The sequence below is a fragment of the Candoia aspera genome, chromosome 7 (assembly GCF_035149785.1).
Source record: "Candoia aspera isolate rCanAsp1 chromosome 7, rCanAsp1.hap2, whole genome shotgun sequence".
Classification (NCBI taxonomy): Eukaryota; Metazoa; Chordata; class Lepidosauria; order Squamata; family Boidae; genus Candoia; species Candoia aspera.
Genome location: NC_086159.1, coordinates 20,831,933 through 20,856,274, shown reverse-complemented (window position 1 = coordinate 20,856,274; position 24,342 = coordinate 20,831,933). Strand labels below are relative to the sequence as shown.

At 46.5% G+C, this 24,342-nt stretch overlaps 1 protein-coding gene across 7 annotated transcripts in view; it reads left to right on the top strand.

The window, feature by feature from the left end:
* LOC134500797 (uncharacterized) overlaps positions 1-24,342 on the top strand; it is a 51,388-nt gene that overhangs the window by 5,424 nt on the left and 21,622 nt on the right. For all 7 annotated transcript variants that reach the window (XM_063308220.1, XM_063308219.1, XM_063308218.1 and 4 more), the window contains 8 exons: positions 348-522; positions 2,586-2,697; positions 12,413-12,519; positions 18,236-18,362; positions 20,916-21,036; positions 21,971-22,056; positions 23,630-23,760; positions 24,233-24,292. In XM_063308220.1, coding sequence (XP_063164290.1) covers positions 348-522; positions 2,586-2,697; positions 12,413-12,519; positions 18,236-18,362; positions 20,916-21,036; positions 21,971-22,056; positions 23,630-23,760; positions 24,233-24,292 — 919 coding nt within the window. The remainder of the gene's footprint in view (positions 1-347; positions 523-2,585; positions 2,698-12,412; positions 12,520-18,235; positions 18,363-20,915; positions 21,037-21,970; positions 22,057-23,629; positions 23,761-24,232; positions 24,293-24,342) is intronic.

The following is a 24,342-nucleotide window of genomic DNA, read 5'->3' as shown; positions in this document are numbered from 1 at the left end:
TATCAACCAACCATTGTGGGATATAAATCATGAGTTTGGGTTTAGTTTGTGGTATAAATGTAAACCACCAATTGTGGTTTCGCTGATAAACTATATTTATTCACTGAAAATTAACCAGTCCTTTCTATGTTTTATAAGGGGCCAGGTGCTGACAGTGTAACATTTATGCATGTAGTTGGAGCTAAATCAGGAGAAAGGGTTTTAGATTGTGCAGAGAAATCATAGCTGAATAAAATGAAATATAAACAGGGCCAAGTCATTAGTGCTTTGGTATCTTAAACGTTTTGTTTTTTACCCTCTTCATTTTTCTTTCTTCATCTGTGTTGTCATATGTTGAATTTTTCCAGCATGGCCAGGGAGGTAGAAGAAATTGTCAGAGCAAATGGGTGTGTGCCAGCAACTATTGGCATTTTAAATGGCCGCATCCATGTGGGCCTCCAAGATGAAGAACTTGAGATCCTGGCAACAGCCAAGAATGTAATGAAGGTGTCTCGTAGAGATTTCCCTTATGTTCTCAGCCAGGTACTGGATGGAATTCCTCATGATTCTGGTTTGCTAGCCAATTTACATAGATAATTCAGGGCTCAGGGTCAGTTGTTGGTAGCAGCTTTCCTTTCAGTGAATCTGCAAAATAACCACCCATACAGCTGAGTGAGTGCTTTCTGACAGAGGATTAGCGTCAAACAAAATTATCTCCAGTTAGCAGCTAGATTTTGGTGAACTTTCCTTGTGCCTTTGAAACTGGAGATGCTATCTCCAAGCACTTGTGAGATGGGCGGCTATAGAAATCAAATAAATAATATTTGCCATTTCCTGTTGAGATGCACTTGAATTTCCTGTATGTACCTGCTACTGTCTGCTGCTTAAGGAAACTAATTCATTCAAGTATAATCAGATGCAGACAAGCAATTATGTCTAAGAAAAAAAGTTGAAAAAAATCACTAGGATTTGTTTCTTGGTGTATTGTGGTGCATTTCTTCTCTGTACAAAGAGACTGGAGTCCCTTTTACGTCATAAGTGGACGAACAATAATGTTGTGGCGCATTAGGTCACCAACCCAGGGCCTATTTTAGAACAGGGTTATGATTCAATAGTAAAAGTCATGCTTTCTGGGCCAAAGAGCCTGGATTTAATTCCTACCATCTCTGTATTCCTGGTTAAGTATTGAAAAATTCTTACCTGGGGATCTGGAGAGCTGCTGCCAGGCAGTGTCAGTAATTGACTAGATGATGGCCAAGGCTCCTTCCCATCCTTCCACTGTGCCCTGGGTTAGGTGAACCAGTGACCTGACTCACTATAAGGCAATTCCTGTATTCCTATGATGTCATCTGTTGGCCTTCAGCGGACTGTACTTAGGATTTCTTTCTGAGCGTAAGAAAGGAGGAGGGGGAAATACATTTTCCCCACAGCCATTTCGTGCAAGCTATGCCTGTAATGCAAAATATTTTAAGATGTATTGATCTTTAATGGTCAATTAAGCCATTTGTTTAGAGAGTGCCCTCCTACCCACAACCTTGGGGAGCTAAAGGACATGACAGGAAGCAACCTCACCAGTTTGTTTTTTAAGAAGTGGACTGTTTTGTGACCAGACATAACTATTCTGGCATCCATTCTGTGAATAGGTATAAGTATCCATCCACTTATAGGAGCTATTTGATGAGAGCCCCTGCAATGTGCTCTCAACATTCCAAATGTATCCACCAGCCCCAAACAGTTGCATGTTCCATGCTACTTCTTACATTCAGCATAGCATTTTGAAAGAGTGCCTTCATTTCCTAGGGAAACCTAAGCAGCCCAAGAGCCAGCTTTTCACACTGGAGTCAGCAACATTGGCATTGCCACCCTGATTTGCATCCATCCTATAAAAAGGAGGCAAAAGGCTGTTTGACTCCATGTGAGTATGAAAGGGAACAGTAGTTCTCAGTCTCTCTGTCTTGTTTATGCTTGGACGTTACCATAAATCTGGTAACCCCTAGTTTGCTTTTCAATCCGTATAGTCATAAAATCTTAAGAGTTGGAGGAAGAGCCCAGATACCCATTCAGTATCTTGAATCTGACTGGTGATTAAGAAGTCCTTTCCGCTGCTGAGCAATACTTAGCTATTCAGAGGTTTTTCCTAATATTCCACAAGACATGGCCTTTCTGAAAATATTATTTATAAATTTTAATCTCAGTGTCCAAGGCAACAGAGAACATGTCTTTTGTACAAGAGCTCTTCAAATATTTGAAGACTATATTATGACTCCCTGTAATTTTTTCTCAGCTATTCCTCCCACACTCCGTATTATCTCTGTTGCTTGAGTGTCTAGGGGAAAAACATTTGGGAATAAAGGCAGGTCCTTGTAATCAAAGATAATGCTATGGGGCAAAGAGGAAGCACTGGGGTTGAACTGAATTGGCATAGGACTGGTTCACACACCACACTAAACCATAATGTTATGTTTGTTTTTCACTTAAGAATAATGTAAGCGTCTCCTGTTTTAGCTTAACATCATAGATGAAGGCCATTAGGCAGATATCACCTATTGCTGATTGTTTCTTTGAGGAATATGAAACCTGAATAATTGTTGGTTGTTCCATGACAGGGCTTGTCTGGGGGAACCACTGTGGCAGGAACCATGATTGTGGCACATAAAACAAGAATTCCAGTGTTTGTAACTGGAGGAATTGGAGGGGTCCACCAGGGAGGAGAAAAGAGTAAGACAAACATCATTTTAATTACAAATCAAAGCCTTAATTCCCAAATGTTGTTTTACAAAACCATCTACCATTTTGTTACCACCTGTAGATGGATCCCTACTTGGAACACAATACTTATTTGTTGTTCTACTGTTTCAGCATATGTTCTCCTCTATGTCTGGCTGAGTAACTGATGTAAAGTAAGGGCATAAAGGGAAATAAGCTTCATTTGTTCAAGATACATAATAGAGTTTTCCTCCATTCAGAGTTTCCACAGAATGAAGTTTATTGTCTGAGCCTTACATGTAATATTTATAAAGATCTTCAGTTACAGGTTCCCAAGTAATGCATGCTAAAAAAGACCTCTGCCTGAACAGGAAAAAAAGCCATTTCTAGCTGAGAACCAAACTGTCATGAGTGCCGTTGAGCTAAAGTCATCAGCGCAATGGCACACATGACAATGACAAGGAAATAAGTGAAGGGGCACAAGTTAAGTAGCCATCAACCCACAACGACTAACGGCTAACAAACAATAGCTAAACGGATCACGGAGCCACCCAAGCCATCAGCGGCAATACAACGGGGATCGCCCAGCTGAAAGCAATCAGCAGAAGAATGGAAACCTGAGGATGGGCGATCCTGGAAACCCTCAACCAACGGCAGGGCAACGCATGGGACAAAGGGGGGTGACGTGACCGTGAGCGAGGGGGCGCTGACCGGCGCGGGGTATTTAAACCCTGCACCGGCGCGCTCCTGTCACTCTCAGCTTTTTTCTACCAACGTTGTACCTGCCCTGAAATAAACCAGAACCTGATTTGCAAACCAGTGTCTGAACGTTATTCAGAGGTAGGCAGCGCATGACATAAAGCTGAGAGTCATAAACTCAGCCTCGCCGAGCCCCACCGGACGACAACGAGCCGCGGGAGGAGTAGACGGCGAGAAGACCAGCAAGATGAGGCCGGAACGGCGCGGGCAAGGAGGGCGAGCCGCGCGGCAAGAGACAGAGGAGGACCGACCGAGGCCAGAGGCACCGCGGACTCCCGGAGCCATGGACGCCCACCCCACCCGACCCGAGCCTCAGCTCCAACCCCAAGGGGAGATGGCGACGGAGGCAACCCGACCGCGGGAGGGAGCAGCACGACTTCCGAAACCAGCGGAGGACCCCGCGCCCCACATCGCACCCCAGCAACGGGCGTGGAGCGACAGCCCCACGGTGCTCAACACGGAGGAGGACGACGGAGACACCCATCAGACGGAGGAGGAAGCGGACCCGCGGCGGAGGGACGATGAACCCCACCGGCAACCCACCCCCGAGGACGCGCCAACGGAACCGGCCCCAGCGGCGGCGCGGGCTGTGGACGAGGAGGCACGAGCTGAACTCGCGGCCATGCGGGCTCAGCTGATGGAACTCCGGACCATGCTCCAGGCGCTTATGCCCCCCACACCACCCAACGACGTCCCCGCACAAGCCCACACCCCGAGCGAAGCACCGAACCCACACGGGCCAGCGGAGAGCCAGCAGACGGCACAGGCGGCCGACACCACACCCCGGGAAGCGAGAGGCGGGGCCGCACAAAACGCCCGGGCCCCAAAGGACTTCCCCATCTTCTTCGATGGGACCCCCTCAAAACTCTCGTTTTTCGTGACCAACGCTAGGGAGTTCATGGGGAGGCACGGACACTCCTATGACTCCGAGGCCGACAAGATCGCCGCCGTGGCGATCAAACTCCAAGACAGGGCGGCGGACTGGTACGTCCAACTGTACGAGTCCAGCTCCCCCGCCCTCGCCACCTTCCCTGCTTTCATCAAAGAGATGAAAAACTACTTCGAAGACCCCCTAGCTAAAGTACGGGCGAAAAGCGCACTCCAGAGACTTAAACAGGGCACACGCACGGTCCCTGACTACGCCCTGGAGTTCAAAGCCCTCGCGGGAAAGGTCTGCGACTGGTCTGAGACCACCCTGCTGGAAATCTTCAAAAGGGGGCTCAACCGCGACGTTCTCCAATGGGCCCTCTACCGCGACGACCCAGAAACGTTACACGGGTGGATCCACCTCGCGGGGAAAGCCGAACACGCGCACCGCACCTTCCTTATGACAACCACGGAAGACACAAACTATGTCGGGAAAAAGGTACCCGCACCACACGGGGGGATGGCCGGCCCCATATACCCAAAAAAGAAGTTCAACCGGGAGCCCTGCGGGAGGTGTGGCAAATTAGGGCACAAGACGGCGGATTGCTTCGCCAACCGACCGCCGACCAGCGCGCCCAAGCCCGCCCCGAAAATTAGCCCCAAACCACCCAACCCGGGGCCGCCCCCTCACCGCCGAATGACCGTGGCCACAGCGACACCGGAAGAGGGCTGGGACGCTTACTGGGGGGAAGAGGACAATACCGACCCCGACCAGCCGGCGGGAAATGCTCCCCGCTTGCTCTGAGACGCGTGGCGAGGCAGGCGGTGGGACAGCAACGCGGACCACCTCAACGAAACGACAAAAGCTCCGTAATATTGGCAGCAATTCAACTCTCTGCCGGCAACGGAGCCACCACGGCCGCGGCACTAGTGGACTCGGGGTGCTCAAAAAACCTCATCCACCCCGACCTAGTCGCCAAACTCGACCTCCGCTGCTTCCCCCTCCCCACGCCGCTGGCATTCCACCAGCTGGACGGCTCTACAGCGGGAGGGAAACCAGCCACGCTACAAACCGAGCCGGTCACCCTGCAAATGGGCACTCACACCGAGCGCACATCGTTCGTAGTCACGCCCATCGGACGGCCCATTGCAGTCCTGGGGATGCCATGGCTCGCGAAAAACAACCCGCGGATCAACTGGGCGACCCGCACCTTCACATTCGGCGACGGCGAGTATCGAGCACCAGTACCAGCTGGCAAAAGCAACCCCACGGTAGGACGAGCGGAGGCGACCACACAAGACAACGCCGCTACCACAGCAGACCTACCAGAACAATACGCCGACTTCTCCGAGGTCTTCGGAGAGGCAGAGGCAGACCAACTACCCCCCCACCGCAAGACGGATTGCCGGATCGACCTACTGCCCGACGTCCCCCTACCTAGACCAAAGATCTATTCGATGACCCCGAAGGAGATGGCAACCCTCCGGGAGTTCATCGATAAAAACCTAGACAGGGGATTCATAGAGCCAGCATGCTCACCGGTCGGAGCCCCCGTCTTATTCCGGGAGAAGAAAGACGGGACCCTACGGCTCTGCACCGACTACCGGGGCCTAAACGCGGCTTCCCTGTCCAACAAATACCCCTTACCCCTGGTGAAGGACATGCTCGCCCACCTGTCCACGGGCAAAGTCTTTTCCAAATTGGACCTTCGCGAGGCGTACTATCGCATCCGAATCAGGGAGGGGGACGAATGGAAGACGGCGTTTAACTGCCCCCTAGGCGCTTTCCAGTACAAGGTACTGTCCTTCGGACTCGCGGGGGCCCCTGGGGTGTTCATGCAGCTCATCAATGAGGTACTGCATGAACATCTGTTTAAAGGGGTCCTGGTCTACATCGACGACGTCCTCATTTACACAAAAACACACGAGGAACACGTAACCTTAGTCAGGCAAGTCCTCGACAAGCTCAGAAGGGCGCAGCTCTATGCAAAGCCTACAAAGTGCGAGTTTCACAAAGAGCGCCTAGACTATTTGGGGTATCGAATCTCCGGGGACGGCATCGAAATGGACCCCGCAAAAGTCGAAGCGGTGCTAAACTGGGAGCGGCCCCGCAACAGACGGCAACTACAGAGCTTCCTGGGATTCGCGAATTTCTACAGGTCATTCGCCCGGGGGTTCGCTGAGATAGCCCTCCCCTTAACGGACCTCCTCAAAACCAAAGGGGTGGGGGACACCCGACGCGCCAAGAACCCAGGCACAGTGCTGAATTGGACTCCCGCGTGCCAGACCGCATTCGACAAGCTGAAAGCGCTGTTCACGACGGAGCCAATCCTCGCGCACCCGGACCCAGAACGGCCGTTCGTGGTCCAAGCCGACGCCTCAGACTTCTCCCTGGGAGCCATCCTGCTACAAAAAGACTCCACGGGGCTCCTGAAACCATGCGCCTACCTGTCAAGGAAGTTCTCCGAGACAGAGAGGCGATGGCACGTCTGGGAGAAAGAAGCCTTCGCGGTGAAATCGGCACTAGAGACATGGCGACACCTACTCGAGGGAGCCACCCAACCATTCGAGGTCTGGACGGACCACCGGAACCTCGAGGCCCTACGAACGCCTAGACGCCTTAGCCCAAAACAGGTCCGATGGGCCCAATTCTTCAGCCGCTTTGATTTCCAGCTGAAGTTCATGCCGGGCAAGAAGAACTTCCTGGCCGACGCCCTCTCCCGGCTGCCCCAAGACGAAGAGCCCGCCCCAGACACCATTGGGACAGTCCTATCCGCCTCGCAACTGGGGATGGCCGTGACCACCCGAAGCGGCGCACGGAGGCAGCTCGACGCTACGGCGCAGCCGACGGCGGGACAACCGGCGACGGAAAGAAGCCAACCGCAACTACCAGGGGGAATGCGCACGGACCTCGCTGCCGCCCTCAAAACCGACCCCTGGTTCCTGGCAAACCCCGACAAGGTAACGATGGCGCAAGACCTGGCATGGGGGGAAGGCAGAATCTACGTCCCGGACTCGCAACGCCAGGCGATCTTGCATAGGTCACACGACGCCAAGCAAGCGGGACACTTTGGGTTCCTCAAGACCCTACACCTAACACGGCGCCAATTCTGGTGGCCCGCGCTCAGGCGAGACGTAAAAACCTACGTGGCGTCCTGCCCAACGTGCGCTAGGGCCAAACGGGCACCAGGCAAACCCGCGGGGCTATTGCAACGGGTGGCAGAACCCTCCCGCCCATGGGAGGAAATCTCTATGGATTTTATAGTGGACCTCCCACCCAGCCAGAAGAAAACGGCCATTTGGGTGGTGAAGGACTACTTCTCAAAGCAGGCCCACTTCATCCCCTGCACATCGGTCCCATCCTCACAACAACTAGCCAAACTCTTCCTCATCCACGTGTACAGGCTACACGGATGTCCCGCACGTGTGGTGACCGACAGGGGCACACAGTTCACCTCCAAATTCTGGCGGGCCTTCCTGAAGCTGACGGGGACCCAACAGGCCCTATCTACGGCTTGGCATCCGCAGACGGACGGAGCCACTGAGGTTCTTAATGCCACCTTAGAGCAATTTATACGATCATATACGAACTACCACCAAGACGACTGGGCTGAACTGCTCCCGTTCGCCGAAGTCGCATACAACAACGCCGTCCACACGAGCACGGGGAAAACCCCGTTCGAAGTAGTCTCGGGGCGCGACTTCGTCCCCATACCGGAGCTACCTCAACCCCCGGAACCCCAGGTGGACGCCAGCGACTGGGGACGGAAGATCGCGGAAGCATGGCCAGTAATCACGGCGGCGCTGAAGGAGGCACAGGCTGCTTACAAAGAGCAGGCCGACAAGCACCGGCGCCAACAACCGACGTTCCAGGCGGGGGATATGGCCTATCTCTCCACCAAGTTCCTAAAGTCAACCCAACCCTCGAAAAAACTGGGGCCTAAGTACATCGGGCCGTTCCGAGTCACGCAAATAGTGAACCCGGTAGCAATACGCCTGGACCTGCCACACAACCTCCGGAGACTCCACCCGGTGTTCCATACCAGCCTCCTAAAACCGGCAACCACCTCCCGATGGCACCCAAGCACGCCACAGCCCGCACCGCTAATGATCGACGGGCAACACCACTTCGAGATAAGGGACATCCTCGACTCCCGCAAGCAACGAGGAACTCTACACTATCTGGTCAGGTGGAAACACTTCCCCCACCCGGAATGGGTGGCGGCGCACAACGTTAACGCGCCTGACCTGACCAGAGCATTTCACCGGGCATACCCCGACAAACCGCAACCAAGGTCAGCAAAACCAACCCCCCCCCGCAGGCCCCCCCCGCCTCCCGTGCCCCAAGGGAAAGGGCCCCCCCCAAGCCCGCGACTTGGGTGGACCTTCCCCCCCCCGGGACTCACTCCCCCCGCCCCGGGCCCACGGGGTGGTGACAAACGATCGCCAGCACCCTCCCCCCGCCCCCCGGCCGCGGGGGAGTGGCAAGCAAGTCAACAGGGCAACCTGGGGGCAACACCCAGGAGACACAACAAAGGCGACGCACTCTAAATAAGAAAAGAAGGGCCCTACCTGGAGCTGAGAAGCACCCGACCAGCCACGCCTCTCGCCTCGCCGAACTGAGCCAAACAAACAGGGTGTGGTTGGAGCATGCGCACGCCAGGTCAGAACCCGAGCATGCGCACCATGGACACACCCTGGGAAGGCACGTGGTAGAGGGAGGAGCAAAGGGAGGGGCGACAACTACTCCGGCGGGAACTTTGAAAAAAAAAAAAAAAAAAAAATCTGGCGTTTTGACAGCTCCACGGGGAAAACCAAGAAAACCGGGGGAGAACACTATTCGAAAAGGGGGCAGTATGTCATGAGTGCCGTTGAGCTAAAGTCATCAGCGCAATGGCACACATGACAATGACAAGGAAATAAGTGAAGGGGCACAAGTTAAGTAGCCATCAACCCACAACGACTAACGGCTAACAAACAATAGCTAAACGGATCACGGAGCCACCCAAGCCATCAGCGGCAATACAACGGGGATCGCCCAGCTGAAAGCAATCAGCAGAAGAATGGAAACCTGAGGATGGGCGATCCTGGAAACCCTCAACCAACGGCAGGGCAACGCATGGGACAAAGGGGGGTGACGTGACCGTGAGCGAGGGGGCGCTGACCGGCGCGGGGTATTTAAACCCCGCACCGGCGCGCTCCTGTCACTCTCAGCTTTTTTCTACCAACGTTGTACCTGCCCTGAAATAAACCAGAACCTGATTTGCAAACCAGTGTCTGAACGTTATTCAGAGGTAGGCAGCGCATGACACAAACTAAACAATGTATTAGATTTATTAAATATAAAGAGTGTAATAAATTTATTACTTTATTAATGCATTTATCCTTCAAAAAACATCTCTCTTCAGGGGTGTAAGGAATCCAGACAAAGGGGATAAAGATGCAGATCTGCTGTGATGCAAATTCTGGTGTGAATCAGCCTCCTGATGATCAGTATTATGACCAGGGGCCTGCAACTGAACAAAATTTCAGTATATCCTTGTTAATTCCATAGATGGGGAACTTTCATTTTAAGACTGTAGCTCTCTCTGAAATTTACAAGCCATTCAGATGGAGGAGAACAAGCATCCTAGGCCTTCACCGACTTCTCCTCAGCCCAAGAAGAGGAGGTCCATTTTATTGGAGGAGTGGACCCAATAGCACTGACTCTTCAGCACCTCATGATGACAGGGTAGAGATCATGTCAAGCCCTGCCAGGCTGGCAAACTCAGGGAAAAAGAACACTTTGGTATAAGGAAAGATCTTTATTGGTAATAGGGAAATGTAACAGAATCTTGAAAGCCTGTCAAAGCAGTTCTCTCATTCAGCTTGACTGAGTTGCTCTAAGTCTCTTTCTCAAGTTTCCTCACTTTACTGGGTGAAGATGTCTCTTTTGCAAGAGTCCTCTTTCCTCCACCAGTTCCCCAGAATCTGATAGACAGAACCCATGGCAGATAAGAGTTAAGGATTTATTCTGTGTCCTTCTTCGTCTATCACTCTGCCTGTTGTTTGTCCAAGAACTGCTAATTTGAGGTCATTTCCTCCTGCCTTTCTTCCGAAGCACACATGAGTAAAGCACATGCTTCTTGAATCTTCTCCTGGTAGGATGGAGTTAGCTAAGTGCTATACTATGTCTATCCGAATAAAGTATTTCTTGTAAATAAATAAATAAATAGTTAAAAAACCTGATTCACTCAGTTTTGTTCAGACCGGAATCCTACTATGAGGAGCACTTCCAGGCACACACACAACACTTCGGCCACCAATATTTTTCTCTCCAGTCTGCTCAGAAGAAAAGAGACAACTCCAGCTATTATTTGCTCTGGTCAGTCCCACTCATAACACTTCTGTGTAGAGAAGAGTTGCAAGTAAGAGAAGACAAAGAACAGGTCTGCAAAGAGTCAAAGCAGCTTGGATTATTCTAGAAGGCATTTTATATCAGAATCAGAATCAGGATCAGAAAATAGAAATGCCATAAAGCATAGTTTTAACCAGCTTTTATGCATTCATGCCTCCAGGTGTGTGATGATTACCTCTCCCAGAATTATCAGTCACATTATCTATACCAAAGAAGAGCATATTGCTTCATTTTCTGATTAGTTGAAGATATTGCCTTTTCCAAAACTGGTAAATTACACATTTCCAAAAGCTAACACTTGATGTCTGGAATAATAGCAGTTTTCCAATTTCTCAAAATAATTCTTCTTGTAACCTTCCATGCCCGGTACAACCATAATTCCCCAAAAGCAGTCAGATTGCAAAGTTTAGGGGTGTAATTCAACGTTATATTAACATCTTTAACATTTAGGGATTTCTCCAAAGATCTACTTATGTACATCAAAATACAATTCCAAAAGAATTCCAGTCATTCACGAGTCAGTGACCCCTCAATTTTTTTACATCTCCAACAAAGAAAACCTGATGTCCTTCCTTTCAGATACATTCTTTGGAGAATATATCTAAAAGGATGGACATCAGGTTTTCTTTGTTGCAGAATGTACTGGACAATTTGTGACTCCATGCAAGTGGGAAAGGGAACAGTAGGGTGACATGCAGTATGTCAGTTGCCACTACATTGCACTTTTTAAAGTGAACTATTAATGCATAGAGGGTAATTTCAACTTAACCTTAAATTTAGTTCCTGCCTTGGCTCTGCTAACTTTTTATCCAAGCTTTTTGTATTTGGTTGAAAACTCTTAGTTTGAAAACAACAGTGAATCCTTGATCTACCAGTGGACAAACCTGGCCCTTGAAAGCTGTCCCCCTGCTTTCGTTCCTCCTGGAAGACAAGCTGCCAAGGGTCATCTCTAACTGGAAGAAATAGCAAGATAGATATTACAGATAAGGTTAACCCCCTTTCTCTGTGAACCACAAGCCCAGTCTTGAGTCCCACCTCTTGTAACTCTTGCTTTGAAATGAATGCAGATATGCATTAGGCGCAATGTTAAATGTATGAAAACATCTAGTTGGTCCTCAGTGGAAAGCCACTGCTGAACAGAATGCTCAAAACTGGGGGCAGGGCTGGCTGTAGACATTTTGGCACCGAGGCAAAGTCATATTCTGGTGCCCCCAGAATGATTTGGCTCATCTTCCAATTTCGTTAGGAATTTCCAAATGGCGCGTTTTGTTTATTTTTTTTCTTTGAGTTTTTGAGCTTTACATTTTTAGCCGTGGACAATTTTTTTTTCTTTTTGTGGACATTTTCACCCTATTTACACTGCAAAATTATATTTAATGCTCAAGTGGGCACATTGGCTCACAGTGTGCGCCATTACTGCTTTTTGCTTTTTTCTTGTGTTTTTTGGAAGTCTTTTCAATTTTGGTGCCTCCTAAAATTTGGCACCCCCAGGCCAGTGCCTACTCAGCCTTAGCCTAGAGCCAGCCCTGACTGGAGGAGATGGACCATTAGTAATATAAGGCAACTTCATATATATCTTCATTATAGCATTTTGATTTTTTTTTATCATTATAGCATTTTTGATTCCTGGTAGGCATGAAAGCTTAGAAATTGGGTAATAGTTTCTCCTGAATTTGTAATGATATATTTTCCTATCTTTTTCAGCTTTGGATGTGAGTGCAGATCTGACTGAGTTAAGTCGTACTCCAGTTGCTGTAATTTCTGCAGGTGTTAAGTCTATACTTGATATTGGCAGGACTCTGGAATATCTGGTAAGCTATAAAATTATAGTTTCAATGTATCCTGCTGGCTCAAAATGTCAGGCCTGGCCTGTTAAGAAGTGGGATTTTTGCCCTTTTGAAGGAGACAGTGAAGTGATCTGTGGGCGATAGGAGTTTGCACATGTTTTAAAATACATGAAATGCTGGGTTGGTGGGAATGTTGGACAGTGCCCTCTCTGTGGCAACATCTGTTGGTATATTGTTTTCTGCTACAGAAACTAAGGTTACTATGGTAACAAATCATTCTGGCCAGGTGAAGAGGTCGAATTTAATTGTCCTCAGTTTAGGTGTTAATAGTTGCATTGCCTGAGGGGAAGGCAGCTTGCAGGACTGTTTTTAGTTTTTTTTTAGCCTTGCAACCAGTAAGCAGCTCTCTGAGAGAGCTCTCTCCTCTCAGCTCTGAGTGTGTGTGAATGCACAAGCCTGTAAATATGTTTTTGTGCTTTCTGTAAACAAATTTATTTTTATAGAAATGCCTGGTGTGTGATTTTTCTGATCTCTCGGCCAAATGCTTTCCAGCATTCTGCAAGAACATCCTGATTGTGGAATGCTTTTCTTGCTTGGTTTTGGAAGGTTGTCAAACATTTTTGTTGATGTTTGAGTGATCTTAAAACATAATTCACAAGTCTGGTTTTTAAATGAGATGTTTCCCTATTTTATTTGTTTAACATGTGTTTTATTATGATATTTCATTAAAGTTTATTTATTGCTTTAGAAAAATATTTTGGCTTTAAAGGGGATGAACAAACATTAAAATATTAAAATAAAATGAATACCCTTATATTTCCTTGCAGCCAGAGATGTGATTACATTGGTTTAAAACTGCTTTGCATGGAGCAGATTTAGGAAATTATTTGGGAGCTGAGCTGGAACTGTTCCAGAATGCAGTGTTTAGACTACTGGCAGGTCAGTCCCACCACTGCAGTATAACACTAATTCTGAAGTTGCTGCACTGGTTGCCAGGATGCATCTGGCCTAACTGAAAATGCTTGCTATTCCTTGCAAAGCATTTTACTGTGTAGCGCCAGGATACATCAGGCACCACCTTACCAAACACCCAGGTAGGCCTGCATACTGAGAATCTTGGAGAATTCTTGACGTAGTGTGAGCTAGATGGCAGATCTTCCTCGTTGCAGCCCTCAAATCCTAGAACCTCTCCAGAGGTGCGTTTAGATCCTTCCCTTCTGCCATTCTTTAAAGCTGTAAAAACATTATTATTCTACCATGCCGTTATACCTAATTAATTGTTGTGGGCATTTTTCTAGAGTGAGTTGTTCTGTTTTGCATGTTTTTTTGTTTTTACAAGTATATTATGTTACGTTGGTTGAAATATCTCTCTCTATATATAAAATTTCTATTATAAATAGGGCTGAGCCTTAATCTGACTTTTGAAAAGGACAGAGAGCTATAAAGCCTTTAGAGGTTCCTAAATTGTTTACTAACATAGTATTGGACTGGGACACCATAGATCCAGGTAATATATATCCATGAAAGAATAAATGATGACCTCAAACCTTGGACCCTTGGTGATCTTGAGCCAGTCACATATATTAGACTAACCAAATGTACAAGGTTGCTGTGAAGTTAAATGAAAATGGAGACATTCTATGTATCATTCTGAAGTCTTTGTGGGATCAGTGGATAAAAATGCAATAAATGAATATAATCTTTTGTGCTTCTTCTGACACATCTTTCCTTTTTGCTGCAATGTGTCTGCAATACCCACTATCAGTAGCAATTTTTTAAACAAGAAAATAAAGGAACTTTTTAACCTTCAATTATGTTTGTGAATTTTCAAATGGCAAGTGGGATATGAATCCTCTAATAGATTTTTTGAAGTATTCAAAAGCTACAATTACAGTAGCGCAAAACAAATTTTCACAGGCCAAGTATAACGGAAGATCTTGTGTTTGACCAAGAAAGCCCTAAACATTTTGGATATCAGATAACCCCCTCCCTCCGCCAAATTTCTTTCAGTACAGATCTGTCCCTTACTTATATCAGAAGTTATCACTAGAGAGATTAGATTACCAATCAAAGCGAATATTTGTAGCTCAGGGTTGAACTGTGGAGTCCTTGGTGCTCTCTGAGCCTTGTTGTTTTCTTGCAGACGTTTCATTGCCAGACTAGGCAACATCTTCAGTGCAAAGAGGGAGTGGGCCTCGCTCTCAGTTTATATACTGTGGTTTGTCCAGCTTGTGTTGGTGGAGGTATTGTTCTCTCCTTGGGAGTTCCTTGATTGGGCTATTGTTTGCTGCTTGGTTGATTGATTGAGTTAATAGTTCCTTGATTAGGGTGTATTGTGCTGTTTGATTGTTCATCTGGTGTTAATCCTAGTGCTAATCTTTGCACTAAAGATGTTGCCTAGTCTGGCAATGAAACGTCTGCAAGAAAACAACAAGGCTCAGAGAGCACCAAGGACTCCACAGAGATTAGATTGATGGGCCGATCAATTAAAGTTCTGCTTTTCCAAAACAGTTTGTCCTGTTTGTCCCATGTAGAATCTGGAGGGGCATATCAAACGTTGTGCAAAAGAATTAATAGATATAAGTCTGAGGTCAGGACTCAAAACAAGGACAAATTATATCAGATCATTTCAGCCTCCCACCAGATCAGGGTGGATAAGACACCTTGAACACCCAGAGTCAACAAGAGCCCAGACTTCCGTAGTCTTAGTGCGGGAGCCCAACTTCACTTTCACTGCTAGAGTGGGGCAATCAGCACTCACCATAGAGTCTTCGCGCCCATCCTCCTCCACCTGCCCGCAGGCACTTTTCAGGGCAGGTGGCTGGCGTTTCCCGCCTGCTCTGTGGAGGCAACATCAGCCTCTCCTAAGAAGTAAATCTCTTCTTCGACGTCCGTAGCCCCCATGGCCGCTGTCATCCGTCGCGATGGGGGGGTGATTTGGTCGGCACTTTTGTCGCTCGATCTCCAGCCCTGGTTTTTGGGCAGTCTGCGGCTCAATGTCTGACCTTTCCACATCAGATACACTGGCCTCGCGTGTAGCGTCACTGCCTCTCCTCGTCCCACGTTCAGTAGCCTGATGGGGTAGCAGTTGCCCCGGTTTGGGGTCCTTGCATCGCAGTTGGTGGTCTCTCGTGCCTTCTGGCTTGCATGTAGGTGCGCTGGGCATGTTCTGCCTTCCCGGCCAGACAGATCCAGTCATGCAATGACTCTGGGTCGTCTCTGCCTAGCGCCCATTTTAGAGCGTCCCGATTGAGCCCGTCTTTAAACCTTTCTACGAAGGTTGACTGAGACCAATCAGGGACCTTGCCTGCCAAGGCTTTAAATTCGAGGGCATAGTTGGCTACCGACCTGGGGCCCTGGATGAGATCCTTTAGTGCCTCCTTAGCTCTTGCCCTGGCCAGAGGATCCTCAAAATGCAGCTTTAATGCCAACAAGAAGTCTTCAAAGGACTCGAGCTCAGGGGCATGAGCCTTCGTTAATTGGACATACCAGTCCGCCACTCTGCCTTTTAGCTTAGTGGCCACTGCCATTATCTTAGTCTTTTCGGAAGGGAAGCATGGCCCGAATTGCTCCATGTAGCTCTTCGCATTAGTTAGAAAAAAGGATAGCTTGGTGGGATCCCCATCAAATTTGACAGAAAAGTCCTTCACCGCCCCTCCTGCTGGAGTGGAACCGGCAGCCGGTCGAGTGGTAGGACCCCAGTCACGGTAGTGGTCCCTCTTCGGGGCGGAGATCCATCCCGGAGTTGTCTGTGGCCCTGCTCCGCCGGTGGTTCGGGGGGGAGGATGGGTGATGGTTGCGTGAAGCTAGGACTTCCATCGTATCTCGCCTGGCCGCCCATCGCCAAAGACAGGTTTTTTAGCAGATACTCCACCGATTCCATTTTCACCTCCAGTACTCTCAGCCTCTCAGGGGTTAGAGATTCCTCCCTCTGTCGCATGCCAGGCTGCCTCCCCGTTGCTACCGTGGTAGATTCCACCTCTGGGGTCAGCGGGAAATGGTGCTTCCATGATGCCTGGGACGTCCCTGGCTGGGGCTGTCCCATCGTATCCCAGGTGATCAGCTCCGTGGGTGATCCATGCGGTGCCGGTTGCTCTGGCTCTCCCCCATCGCTAGATCCCCCCAGATCAGGGCTGGAACTCGATTCCTTCAGGTAATATGAAAGTTCGGGGGGGCGGGCTCGGCTCTCTACTCCAAATTGTCGACTCGGGTAATGGGTTAGTCGACTCTCCAAGCTCCCCGGATGCTAGTTTCGACTCTGCCATCGCTAACTGTTCCCCTCACAAGAACTGATCTCGGTAGGAGCTAGCGGTGTACTTTGGAGATTCTCAGCTCTATGTAATGGTTGCCTATCCTGAAATACTCTGAGTCTCACAAGCAAGAGCTTCATAAAATCTGGTTTATTTAAGAATAGTATGCAAGTACAAAGAAAGCTGAGAATGGGAAAAGCGCGCCAAATGCAAACTAAAAACCCCTGGGTACAGACAAGATCCCTCCCCCCGTAGAATCTTCCCAGGCTCACAATCCCAGGTGCTCCCAACGGCTTCTGATGATGCGGTGTAAAAGTCCTTGAGCCGAGCACATAACCCAAACACATTCCATTGAAACGAACACAGATACAGAGCTTGGCACAAGGTCTCCCAGCAGCCCCCTCCCAACAGCAACGCGCGTAAGTGCCATGGCATGTGAAACGTTACGATGTACAGTGCACATTGAAACAGTGAACATGACACTAAGCCATTGAGTAAGACTTGTAACAGAAGGAGCAGAAGCCCTTCTTGAAAAAAAGCTGGGAAAATGCAAAAAAGAATGTTTTATTTTAAATCTGTTTGTATCTGCATATTTGTTCATTCTAATGCTTTTAACTTTGTATATATACATTTAACTTTGTTTTTATGTTTGTGTGTGTATACGTAAACATACACTATAAAGGTGGATCTGACAGGAGAGAGAGAGACTCACCCACCAAAATGAAAATGATTGGCAACTGCTTTCCTTTAAAGGAAAGTTGGGAGGGCACAACAGCTGGCGAGTTTCTAGTGGAGGACCATGACAGTCTGCAGTCCATGGTAGTCTTTGTAAGCTTCTGCTAAAGCACCTGAATCCAGATTTTTTTTTCTTTTTTATAATTTTTATTGAAGAAATTTTTAACAAACTAAAAACCATAAAGGAAAATAAAGATAATAAAGAAAAATAGTAAATAATGAAAAAAGAAAATAGAAGTAGAAAGGAAATAGAAGGAAAAGGAAAATAAAAGAAAGATTATAAAGAAGAGGCTTCCGATCTACTTGACAGAGGTTATAAATGCATTTATATTTTGCCCTTCCTCTGTAAAGTTACATCATAATTTCCTTCTTTCCATAAGCTACCCTTTCTGTTCTTCAAACCCATAAATCACAAGTTCATTTTTCTCTTTTTTTCAGAAAAAAGTCCATAACAGTCATATAGATTTTTCTTAAACAGTCTTCGAGTCAAGCCAGCATCAGCACAAAACAGGAGCTGCTTGATGGAGCAGGGCAGATATGTTCATGTCTCATATAATTGAACTAAATAATAACTATACGGTAGTCCAATCACATTGTAATTTCTAGCCCAGGGTAAAGTAATGTTGTGCACATAATAGAAGTAACGCCCCCAATATTTAGAGACTGTTATCCCACTTCTGAAAGAAGAAACATGCACTGGGTATGAGCTTTTAATTCTACGTGGTATTGTGTCCTTTCCTGTCTTATCTCTGCAGGAAACTCAAGGTGTCTGTGTGGCCACCTTTGGAAAATCAAGAGAGTTCCCAGCCTTCTTCTCTCACCAAAGTGGCTTCCAGGCACCATATCAGGTGCAGAATGAGAAAGCAGCTGCTCAACTGATTGGTGAGCTGTCAGTAGAATGAGATGCATCTTGGATGAGTGGAATCAGAATGGAACCAGCTGAGAAGCTTCTCGGTTTCTCTGTCAAAGTTGCAATGCTTCACACGCTTGGTGGAGGTCAAAAGCTCACTGAAGTCAGTAAGGTTTTCTTCTAGATTAGCACGCAGGGGATCAAGCTAAATCATCCCAAAATTCTCCTCTTTATCTTTAGCTACATGTATTTTTCTCCCTTTCTTCTCAGCATCTCCTGCTGTATCCTCTTCAAATCCTATACCCACACTTCCCATTTTTCTGCAATTCCTGAGGCCCAATTTGTACATGCCACAAAATTAAGTGCTAAAGCTTTTTCTGAACTGTGTCACACTATTGCAGTGAAGGTTGACATGTTGAATGCTCTCCACCACTGGTCCCCACCACCAAAGCCCACTCAACCCCACCACCACCACCAAAACCCACTGAAAGCAGGTGTAGTTGAAACAGGAGTCCCCGTTTTACTGTTTTTCAATATGCATTTTTTCTAATGCAAGCATTGAAGCATACAAACTCTTATATGCAACCTGAAGTACTACAGAACATGTAGAGCATGTTGATTCTGCTGGACTGCAGCATCGGGACCCTCAGTTATGTTGTGCGAAACATGTACCGTCTTTCTACACACAGCAATCTCTCTTGCTTCTTCTGCTTTTTTCTTTGCAATTCTCTAACCCATTGTTATCATTCCATTTTGTGTTTTGTACAAAATCCCCACATCTATTCACCATTCCTTGTTCCAGTCAGGCTTTCTATTTTTATTTGATTGATTTGATTTGTATCCCACCCTTCTGCTCTGGCAAGCAATCAAAGCAGTTAACAAGGTTTAAAACAGAATATAAAAAGTTAACACTACAGATTCAATTAACAAATAAATGCTAAAATTGTGTTACAGTTAAAAAGATGGCAAAAGAAATACAACTTCTCAGATATTTGAGATGGGGGGAATTCAACTTTGAATAGAATGCATTCCTTAGCATAGGAACAATGCAGAAGAAGATCCCCTCCATGTTTCAGGTTATGACAGTGGGGACATAATTACAAGGTCTTTCCTGCTACTCTTAACATCTGTCAGGGTTATCATGGGATAAACAATCCCTTTGAGAGGGCCCCTCCCCTCAACAGAAGGGCTGCTTGACTTGGTAGAAAATTACTAGCATGAAATTTGCTATCCCCGTTGGTCATCCCATCTTGCCTCAACCAATTGTAATTACTTGCCTTGTCTCCAGATACATGGAATACATGTCGGAGGTTGCCCTTTGTGCCAAAATAAAAATTACTGATACATCTACGGAGCTTAAAGCTATCTCATTGTGGGCTTGGGGTTAGGAGGTGAAATGAAGGCAACTTTATGGGGGCAAGGCAGAAAAACAGATTGCTAAGGCATATTTGTGTCTTGGTTAGGTGGAAGTTGGGAAAAAGCAACAGACCCTGAGCAGTTTAGGGCTTTAAAGTACAATCCAAGCACCTTAAATTGTTCCTGGTAAGCAGTTTGCAACCATTGCAGATCTTTCAGTACAGGAACTCTGTGTTCCCTCTACCTTATGCTGGTAAACACCCGCAACATTTTGCACCAACTGTGACTTCTGGACACTTTTCAAGAGTAGAATACATTATGGTAATCTTTTGTTCTGTATCCTTTGGACTCTGCTTAGACCATTTGCTCAGTATTGATCTATAACACCATCCAACCATCACCAATATATCACTGTAACTTTGACTGTGACTCTATAAAGCAGTGCTTCTCAACCTTGGCAACTTTAAGATGTGTGGACTTCAGCTTTGCTGGCTGGGGAATTCTGGGAGTTGAAGTCCACACAGCTTAAAGTTGCCATGGTTGAGAAGCACTGCTATAAAGTGTTATAATCAGTAGTGAGAAACAGTGTTCTCTCCACCTTCAGCCACAGAAGTTCTCTCAGCCCAATCCATCTCAATATTTTGTTCTTTGAAGTAAAAACGGGAGGAAGCAGTGCTATGTATGTTATCTTGAACTCCTGAATTAAAAGTGGGATATAAATCTAATTATAAGTAATGAGAAATGGCTTTAGATATCCTTGGCACTTCTCCTGTTTGGATCTTTCAACTTAGACTACCAACTTTATGTGAGGCTGAGTGAGGTGAGGTGCAGCTGAAAAGCATCAGTGTTTTGGAATCCAGGTTTCCATCACCAAGTGCAAATTTTATTATTTTTTGATAGATTTATCATCTGCCTTTACTCTCAGAGCTCAGGATCATATCCATAGTACTCCCTCCAATTTACCTCCAGCACCTGGATTACTGTGAGGTAGGTAGAGCAGAGAGACCGGCCCAAGTGACCTTCCCCGGCAGAGTGTAGAGTTGAGTGTGGAATAAAGAAGCAACAGTATTTGTTTGTTTGTCTCTTTGGTCGTTCATTCAAATTGTATGGCCGCCCATCTCAACAAGTGACTCTGGGTGGCTCCATATATTGTGTATGGAGCATTAACCATTGACTGAATTGTTTACAAAGATAAGGCCATAGCACAACCATGACTCTCTTTTTCTCAGCCAGGTCATTAACTTTGCAGCTGGGCAGTGGAGTCCTGATCGCAGTTCCCTGTCCTCCAGATCAAGCTGCTTCCGGAAAGCTTATTGAAGAAGCAATCCAGCAAGCTTTGAATGAGGCTCAGTAAGAATTTCTTTTTAAATAAATTATCAGTGTGCATAGCAGCTTAACAGCACAGTAATGGGTGTGCAAAATCTCCAGTTCAGATCTATGCAGGCATAAGCTCATGGGATGGCTTTAACATAGTAGCCTTCATCATTTTGTCCCAACCCAGCCTCCCAGGTGTAACATGGACGTGACCATTCTGATAGATCTGGTTGATGTAAAGTATATGGTGGTTTTGTATAGGGGATCCTTTGAGCATTCAGCAAAAGAGCAATGTAAATTCTAGGAATGTTAAGTCTTAACTAAACAGCAAAGGGGTCAGAATCTGTACGATGGCAGATTATGGTGTCATGATCCAAAAGAGGTGGGTCTGGATTTCAGCATTGTGCCTGCTATCTTCCAGATTTGACACCCCCACCCCCACGGACACCACTGCCTTCAAGCCAAGATGGTTGTGGGGCTTTTGCCTTTGTACATGCCTAGGAACATCTTCTAACTTCTGCAACAGTAAGCAGAGTTAAAGCAGTAGACAGTCTATGACTGGATCTCTTACTGGTGATATAGAACCATCATTAAACCCTCTCCTTGGGACATTTTTCCACAAGTCAAAATTTGCCACAGTTAAAAGAACAGAGACACTCATGTTTTTCATTCATTTGAATGCTTCAGCTTCAGGGACAGGTCAAGCTAGGTAAATAGCACTGTGATCCCAGTTCAGATGGCTTCTCCCAGTATGGCTTCATTCACCATTTTAGTAGCTGCAGCAGATGCAGTCACAGATCTCCTACTCTGTCCTGTATTTCCAGACTAAAACGTATTGTCCTTATAGAAGCTTTCTTCAAGGTTCCTCCCAGTCAGAAGCATTTTGATCAGGGCTTTTTGCAAAACATCTAATTCTGTAAATGGATCAGCTATCAGTCATGCAAGGCTATGCTTGTTGTTCCACCTACAGGGAAAAAAAGATCACAGGAAAGGAGCTTACACCCTTTTTGCTGCAGAGGGTAAATGAGTTATCTGGTGGAGAGTCCCTGAAGTCCAGTATCCTTTCCTAGTCTCACAGCATCCTCTCTAGCCTTTCCCCCTACCTCCCCCAAATAAGCCAACTTCATGATTTCTTCCTGCAGGGTCCATACAGAGTTCTGCAATATTGCTACCTGACCTGTCCTCAAAGAGTCACTGAGCATCTTTTTGCTGGAAAATCTCAGCTGTGGTTGGAGAAGCAAAACAGCTCACCTTGCTCTGTGGGTGGGCAGCCAAGGGATGCAGTTGGAAAGCAAAGAATGGGGACAGTGTGGAAGCAGGCATGGTGCCTCCATCTGTGAGACAGAGGACCATGAATCCAAGTTGCTCCTTCAGGAAGGCCATGATTCAAAATTTACTCCAATTTGCAGAATGTCCATTCTGATTTACAGCCAGAGCTGCAACAGTGTCATCAGGAAATGTGGGGGATTTTTTCCCTGTGTGGTAGGAGTCTACACTCTGGGCCTCCCGAAATATCACTGAATGCTTTACCAGTTTGGTTTGTTTGTTGTTTACTTGCTTTAACAATAGAATTTGGGATTCATATTTTTCTAGGAGAGGCTGCCATAGAAACCTGATTCTCCTTGCCATCACCAAAAATCCTTAGTCTTCTTTTGGCTTGGAAGATATCTGTGTTTTACAGCAGTGGGATTGTTTGGAGTCATTAGGGGCATTTGTGAGAGGACCAAACTCACTTGTGTAGGATTCAAATTCATACCTCCCTCTTCATCTTAGCATTCAGAGTCCCTAGGAAGAATCTCTAGGTGCAAATTTGAGCCAGTCTTTGGCAAACAACAACAATAAGCAGACAGACTTCCTTGGAAACAGAAACAGTTAACTGGATCTGTGGCACTATGGTGATAGGTAGCAGATCTTCCAACTCAAGAGTGGATGAATGGATTCCAGGGGAGAACTATTACCTTCATATTCTGCTAATAGGTATGCAGGACTCAACTGCTTTGCCACTGTGGGGTGCAGAATGCAGAACTAGATGGGATTACAAAACTCTTTTTGATCGTAAGTTCTTATAGTAATAATTAAAAAAACAGCCTGTTTCATGGTTGGCTGATGTTTCTTCCTGCATCATAATGGTGGAATCAGAAGATATTAGGAGGACCATCTATGCTACTTTACAGAAAGCAGTCTCTGTGTTTGAATAGATTGTCTTGTTTTGCTCAGTCCCAAGTCTAACCTGTATAAATGCAAATCAGTTAATGTAAATTTTATGCAAACATCCTTTTTTTATATATAGTGTATTTTCTCTTTTGAAGTAATGTCAATGTAGCCATTCCAGAAGGCATAGGAGCAGCCTTAGATAATGGGATGGGCTTTTTTTGGTTTTGTGTTTATGTTTCATTTTTATTGTTAATTGCATATACTGTATATCACATCTTTTCTCTGAGAATGCAAGGTGATTTACATAGGAATGGGACATTTCTTCTAATGTTATCCCTGTAACAATAACCCAGTGAGATAGGATCCAGTAGAGGGTCTCAGTGTTCCAGGTTTGGCATCCTAATTGCCATGCTTTACTGACTGTTTCGATTCTTGGATTGTTATATTTTTCTTTCCTTTAATCAATTGGTATCAGATATTGCACTGATCAAGAATAATGCCAGAGTGGGCAGTCGCATTGCTGTAGCCCTGAACAGTCTCCAAAGAGGTCAGGGCTGGGGAGGCAGTTTGTCTCAAAGTGAAAACACGCCTATTGTGCCAAGACCAGTGAGTATTTATCCGTATTATTACATTTCCCAAAAAGACAGCTTGTCTTATGCTTGTTTGCCCATCAGTTTGTCTTATAGCACATGCCTTTTCACTTTTTTTCAAGAGTTCTCTTGTGTGGAATGATTTGCTGAGCTGTTCTGTGATTCATTGTTGTTGCTGTGACACATGTTGGTGTCTGAATCTTATAGGTCAATCTTCACTCTGTAAATGTCTTGGACGATGGCCATTTCTACTGTCAACCAGCATTATTCACTGGATTACAGGCCATAGAAAAGCTTAAGCTCTGGGGCCAGGGAAATCATTTTGGGTGGTGGGAGGTCCTGAGCAGCTAGCTGCTCTGCATTCTTGGAGCAATTTATCTACTTATTGGAATGTTCAACTTATACTTTAAAGTGGAAGAGCTGTAAAAGTCAAATAAAAATCCAGTTGAACGCTTAATAACATTTTCACATATCTGTTTCCTTTTCAGGTAGTCATTGGTGGCATCAACATTGATATCATAGCCAAGGCAAGAGCTGCAACAATAAAGGTAATTGCATTTAATAATATTTAGATTTTTCTCTTCATTTGGCCTGTTAC